Source organism: Plasmodium cynomolgi, chromosome 7, assembly GCF_000321355.1.
Source record: "Plasmodium cynomolgi strain B DNA, chromosome 7, whole genome shotgun sequence".
Lineage (NCBI taxonomy): Eukaryota > Apicomplexa > Aconoidasida > Haemosporida > Plasmodiidae > Plasmodium > Plasmodium cynomolgi.
In genome coordinates, this window is record NC_020400.1 from 1,215,089 (window position 1) to 1,222,318 (window position 7,230).

A 7,230-nucleotide genomic window follows, 5' to 3' on the forward strand; every position below is an offset into this window, starting at 1 on the left:
AGAAAAAAAAAAAAAAAAAAAAAAGAAAGTGCAAATGTGCGTTTGGAAAAGTGTGAAAGATGCAGAAGGACGCTTTGAAATTGTCGCCGGTCAGTTGCAATAGTTGCATAGCTGTGTAGCTGGATCGTTGTGCGTCTGCAGAGTGGGGGAGCGTCCGACGCTCGCGGGGAAGCAGTTTCGGATAATTTGGGAACGTGCGGCCGCCCGTTGGCGTCCATGGTGTAATCTCCCCTTCGACTGCGAGTGCACTAATGGGTTGAAAAAATAAAGAAGAGGAGAGCGCGGAGGGGGCAGGCAAGGTGAGAAAAATGGGGAATAAACAAGTGGAAAAGTGAGGAATAAACAAAGTAGCAAAATTGGGAATAAACAAAGTAGCAAAATTGGGAATAAACAAAGTAGCAAAATTGGGAATAAACAAAGTAGCAAAATGGGGAATAAACAAAGAAGCAAAATGGGAAATAAACAAAGTAGCAAAATGGGGAATAAACAAAGTAGCAAAATGCGCACTAAACAGCAAAAAAAGGAAGATGGCACAGTGGGGCGGGCGAACGGCGAAGCACACCATAGTGGCGTAATTTTCCTCTCCCTTAAATGGCTATGAAATGAAAAGGTTCAAGGGGGAGAAGAAGTGCATTAAAAAAGCGAAACAAACGGGAACAAACGGGAACAAATATTTGTGCATGTTCAAGTGATGCATACAAAACGAACACACGTTCATGCGTGTACACAATTTTCGCGAAATTTGTGCGTACATTTTTTTGTGTTGTACCGTTACACATTAATTTTCAGGGCAATTTTTCTCCGTCCATTTGGAGTCTTTTTGTGATCATTAATTTTTTTTTTTTAATTTCAAGCGCAAGTGTGTAATGTGCGCTCTGTTTAACTTTGTGCAATTCTTTCCTGTAAATTATTAACTGTTTCATGTTTCATGTTTCCTGTTTCTGTTTCCTGTTTCTGTTTCCTGTTTCTGTTTCCTGTTTCTGTTAACTGTTTACTTTTCAACTGTCAATTGTTCATTTTGTTTCACTTCGTTTTTTTTTTTTCTTTCTTTCATTTCATTGTGTAAACTTTGAAATGATGTTTATTTCATCACCAAAAAGAAAAGAAAAAAAAAAAAAAAATATAAAGCAAGTAAACACTTTAAAGATTACATTTTTTTTTTTTTTTTTTAGAAAAAGTTAAAGAAGTTTTCCTTTTTTCTTTTTCCATGTGTTACAAATGAACACTTTTTTTTTTTTTTTAATAGAACAATTGCGTGAAAACAGATTGTATGTGTAATCACACACACGTACGTGAAGGAATGTGTACGTGTGTACCCATATGTATGTGTGAACGCATGTACCCCCTTACGTATACACGCACACCCGTGTGCAAGGCGTACTTGTGACGTACACTCCGTGCGTGGATCGCTTTCCCCTCTCCATATGACGCAACCCTCGTTTTAGTAACCTCTGCATGTGTACATATATATACACACCCACGCGCACGTATCCGCATACACGCACACACACACACGCACGTAATCGCATACACCCGCCAACACACACATACCAACATACACCCTCCAACATACACCCTCCAACATACACCCTCCAACATACACCCACCAATACACACCCACCAACACCCACCAGCATACACACAAATATATGGAAAATCGTTGGCCACTTTTAAGATGCAACAATAATGCTCATTTTGGGTCGGCCCAGTTTTCGTACATTTTTAAACCCCACACATTTTGATTATTAAATTAGACGAATTCGAAAATGAAGGTGTTACTCTTTTTGTTCTCTTTCATTTTTTTCGTTACCAAATGTCAATGTGAAACTGAAGATTATAAACAGCTTCTAGTCAAGCTAGACAAGCTAGAGGCGCTCGTGGTGGATGGCTACGAGCTCTTCCAAAAAAAAAAGTTAGAAGTAAAAGATATTCCTGTAGATAACAATGCTAATGAAAATAATGTTAATAGCTTAGCTTACAAAATAAGAGATTTCGTGGGCAAGTTTTTGGAGCTACAAATTCCTGGACATACCAACTTGCTACACATGATAAGAGAACTAGTCATGGACAACAATGGGCTAAAATATCTTGTGGAGAGCTACGAGGAATTCAACCAACTGATGCATGTGATAAACTTCCACTATGATTTGTTGAGGGCGAAACTCAACGACATGTGCGCCCATGAGTATTGCAAAATACCTGAGCACCTAAAAATCTCTGATAAGGAGCTGGACATGCTGAAGAAAATTGTGCTGGGTTATAGGAAGCCCCTGGACAACATAAAGGACGACATTGGAAAAATGGAGGCCTTCATCACTAAAAACAAGGACACAATAAAAAAAATAAACGATTTAATTACTGCGGAGAATGTTAAAAGGAATGGCCATCAAATCAACAATGTTAATAGCACCGGCGGGTCAACCGATGGTAGTCAAATTGCGACAGCCAATACGGAAACTTCTGGAAGTTCTAGTTCGACTGGCCCTGGTTCGACTGGCACTGGTCCTGCTGGCACTGGTTCAACTGGCACTGCATCACCTTCTACAGCTGGAACCTACGAGGAGAAGAAAAACATCTTCCAAGCCATATACAACATAATATTTTACACGAGCCAGCTGGAGGAGGCACAAAAGTTAATCGAAGTCCTGGAGAAGCGCGTGAAAGTGCTGAAGGAGCATAAAAGCATCAAGGCGCTACTCGACCAGGTCGCAACAGAAAAGGGAAATCTTCCTAGTACTAATCCTCCCACTGCAAGTCTTACAGATGCGCAGAAAGAAGCCCAAAAGAAAATTGCCGACCTCGAGAAGCAAATCGTAGCCATCGCCAAGACGGTGAACTTCGACATGAGCGGCCTGTTCACGAACGCGGAGGAATTGGAGTACTACTTGAGGGAGAAGGCAAAGATGGCCGGCACGCTAATCACCCCCGAAAGCACCAAGTCAGCAATCACCACCGAAAAGACAGTTCCAACCATGAAAGAGACTTACCCACACGGAATAACCTACGCTCTACCAGAAAGCACCATTTTCGAACTGATACAAAAAAATGCATCCGAGGAGACATTTGGTGATTTGCAAAATCCGGATGATGGAAAACAACCAAAGAAAGGAATCATCATTAGTGAACACAAGAGAAAAGAGTTGCTGGACAAAATTATAAATAAAATTAAACTAGAAGAAGACAAATTACCCGACCTAAAAAAAGAATACGACGAGAAAATTAAGGCGTACGAGAAGAAGGTTGAGGACTTCCAACCAACACTTCATCATTTTTATGAAGGAAGACTGGAAAACACCCTTGATGGAGACAAATTTGATCAGTTTAAGGCCAAGAGGGAGGAATATATGAAGGAGAAAAAAGAACTAGAGAAATGCACCTACGAACAGAACGCGAATCTGATTAACAAGCTGAAAAAACAACTGACCTATTTGGAGGACTATAACTTAAGGAAAGATGTCGCCAACGATGAAATTAACTACTTTAGCACTATGGAGTGGAAACTAAAGAACGAAATTTATGAGCTATCTAAGGAAATTAGAAAAAACGAAAGCAAACTCACCGTGGAAAAGAAGTTCGACTTCTCCGGGGTTGTGGAACTACAAGTACAGAAAGTGTTGATAAACAAAAAAATCGAGGCTCTAAAAAATGTCCAGAACCTTCTTAAGAATGCCAAGGTGAAGGACGACCTGTACATTCCAAAGGTGTACAAGACTGGCGAGAAACCAGAGCCCTACTACTTGATTGTCCTCAAAAAGGAGATTGACAAATTGAAGGACTTTATCCCGAAAATTGAGACCATGATCACCACTGAGAAGGCCAAGTCGGGCACGGAAGCGGTACAGATCAAGGGACAATCACTTAGAGGAGCAAGTGAAACAGGGGTAACACCAACACCACCGGCACCAGCACCAGCACTATCACCAGCAGTAGGAGCAACAACACAAACAGCACAAGGAGCAGCAACACCAGGAGCAGCAGCAGCAACAACAACAACAACAGGAGGAGGAGAAACACAAGCAGCAGGAGTAGCAGCAGGAGTAGAAGCACCAGAAGGAGCAGAATCACAACCAGCAGGAGCAGCACCACAACCAGCAGGAGCAGCACCACAACCAGCAGGATCAGCACCACAACCAGCAGGAGCATCACCACCAGTAGCACCTGAAGAACCAGTTGGTCCAGTAACCCCAGTAACCACACCACAACCGACTAGCCAACCCGCAGCACCTACAGCACCTGCAGCACCAACCATGTCCAAACTGGAATACCTCGAAAAACTCCTGGATTTTTTAAAATCCTCTTACGCATGTCACAAGCACATCTTTGTGACCAACTCCACCATGAACAAGGAACTACTGAAGAAGTACGAACTTACGGATGATGAGAAAAACAAAATTAAGCAAAGCACATGCGATGAGCTGGACCTCCTATTCAATGTTCAGAACAACTTGCCAGCCATGTACTCTATATATGACACCATGATCAACGACTTGCAGAACCTTTACATTGAGTTGTACCAGAAGGAAATGCTTTACAACATATATAAGAACAAAGACACGGACGCGAAGATTAAGGCTTTCCTGGAAACATTAACGAGCAATGCGGCTGCTGCGGCGGCGGCCCCTGCTGCTGCCGTGGTCCCTGCTGCTTCGGCAGCCCCTGCTGCGGTGGCCCCTGCTGAGCCAGCGGAAAATCTCAACGAGGAAGTGGTTACTGATCAAGCAAACGCCACGACAACAGTTCCAGGTACCCCAGAGTCAGCTGTAACAAACACACAAACTACACCCCCAGCAGAAGGAGAGCTAGCCGTGAGTGGTAGCAGCGAGGAGGAACCAGAAGTCAAGATTGAGGAACTGAAAAATATTTACGAAAAGCATCTTTCCCAAATAGACAATTACAACGATTATTTCAAGAAGTTCTTGGAATCCCAAAAAGAGAATATCACCAAAATGGATGACACACAGTGGAAAGCATTAGGTGTTGAAATTGAAGAACTGAAGAAAAAAATACAAGTATCTCTGGACCACTATGAAAAGTACAAACTCAAATTGGATAGATTCATGAAGAAGAAAAATAAAATTTCTAATAGCAAGGAACAAATTAAAAAACTCACAAGTTTGAAAAACAAATTACAAAGAAGACAAAACCTATTGAATAACCCAACAAGTGTATTAAAAAATTACACCGTTTTCTTCAACAAGAAGAGGGAAGCAGAAAAGAAGGAAGTAGAAAATACACTTAAGAACACGGAAATTTTGTTGAAGTACTATAAGGCACGAGCCAAATATTACATAGGTGAACCCTTTCCATTGAAGACCTTAAGTGAAGAGTCAATGCAGAAGGAAGACAACTATCTAAACTTAGAAAGGTTTAGAGTGTTGAGCAGAATGGAAGGAAGACTTGGAAATAACATCGACTTGGAGAAGGAGAACATTAGCTACCTTTCCAGTGGATTGCACCACGTCTTTACAGAACTGAAGGAAATTATCAACAACAAGAGATACTCCGGTAACGACCACGCCAAGAACACTGCAGCAGTTAAGGTCGCGTTGCAGGCCTACCAAGAATTGCTCCCCAAGGTGACCACTCAGGAAGGCGCATCCGTACCAGCAGGAGGAGCAGCACCAGTAGTAGCAGCACCAGCACCAGTAGTAGCAGGACCACCGGCAGGAGGAGCAGGAGGAGCAGGAGCAGGACCAGTAGAAGGACCAGCAGCACCAGGAACAGTAGCACCAGCAGGAGCACCAGGAGTAGCAGCAGGAGGAGCAGGAGCAGAACCAGCACCAGGAGCAGTAGTACCAGGAGCAGGAGCACCAGAGGCATCAGTAACAACACCAGGAGAAACAGGGGAAACAGGAGTAGTAGCAGCACAGGACTACGCCGAGGACTACGACAAAGTAATCGCGCTTCCCCTGTTCGGCAACAACGATGACGACGGCGACGACAAGGAGGCAGACCAAGTAACAATGGGAGAGGCAGAAAGTGAGGCACCTGAAATTATCGTACCACAAGGAATAAACGAGTACGATGTGGTCTACATAAAGCCATTAGCCGGAATGTACAAAACTATAAAGAAGCAACTGGAGAATCACGTGAACGCACTCAACACTAACATAATCGACATGTTAGATTCTAGATTGAAGAAGAGAAACTACTTCTTAGATGTGCTAAACTCTGACTTGAACCCATATAAGTATTCCTCATCCGGCGAGTACATCATTAAGGACCCATACAAGCTATTAGATTTGGAGAAGAAGAAGAAGCTCCTGGGCAGCTACAAGTACATCGGCGCATCGGTCGACAAGGATATGGTCACCGCGAACGACGGTCTGGCGTACTACCAAAAGATGGGTGACCTGTACAAGAAGCACTTGGATGAAGTGAATGAACAGATTAAGGAAGTCGAAGCGAATATTAACAAACAAGATGCGGAGATTAAAAAGATAGAAAGTGATACCAGTAAAACTGCTCAAAAGAACCAATTGAATGCCAAAAAGGAAGAGTTGCAGAAGTACCTCCCATTCCTGAGCAGCATCCAAAAGGAGTACAACACCCTCGTGAACAAAGTGCACAGCTACACCGACACCCTAAAAAAAATCATAAACAACTGCCAGATAGAGAAAAAAGAAACTGAAACCATTGTAAATAAATTGGAGGACTACAGCAAAATGGACGAGGAGTTGGATGTGTACAAGAAATCGAAGAAAGAAGATGATGTGAAATCTTCCGGTCTTCTGGAAAAATTGATGAACTCAAAATTGATTAATCAAGAAGAGTCCAAGAAAGCATTGTCCGAGCTGTTAAATGTGCAAACTCAGATGTTGAATATGAGTTCCGAACATAGGTGTATAGACACCAATGTGCCTGAGAATGCAGCCTGCTATAGATACTTGGACGGAACGGAAGAATGGAGATGCTTGTTATACTTTAAAGAAGACGCAGGCAAATGTGTGCCAGCACCGAATATGACTTGTAAGGATAAAAATGGTGGTTGTGCCCCTGAAGCTGAATGTAAAATGAATGACAAAAATGAAATCGTGTGTAAATGTACTAAAGAAGGTTCTGAGCCACTGTTTCAGGGAGTTTTCTGTAGCTCCTCCAGCTTCCTAAGCTTGTCCTTCTTGTTGCTCATTTTGCTTTTCCTCCTTAGCATGGAGCTTTAAAATAAAACAATAAAAGTGCAGTTGCGCCACGTGTAATTTTTTTTTTTTTTCCCTGTCCTAGCTATTTTAA

At 42.4% G+C, this 7,230-nt stretch overlaps 1 protein-coding gene across 1 annotated transcript; it reads left to right on the plus strand.

The window, feature by feature from the left end:
- Positions 1-1,766: 1,766 nt before the first annotated feature.
- On the plus strand, positions 1,767-7,160 carry PCYB_073770 (merozoite surface protein 1; the record flags this gene model as incomplete). The annotated part of the gene is made up of 1 exon (XM_004221774.1): positions 1,767-7,160. One exon carries the CDS (start codon positions 1,767-1,769, stop codon positions 7,158-7,160), a length of 5,394 nt encoding a protein of 1,797 aa, XP_004221822.1.
- Positions 7,161-7,230: the final 70 nt, after the last annotated feature.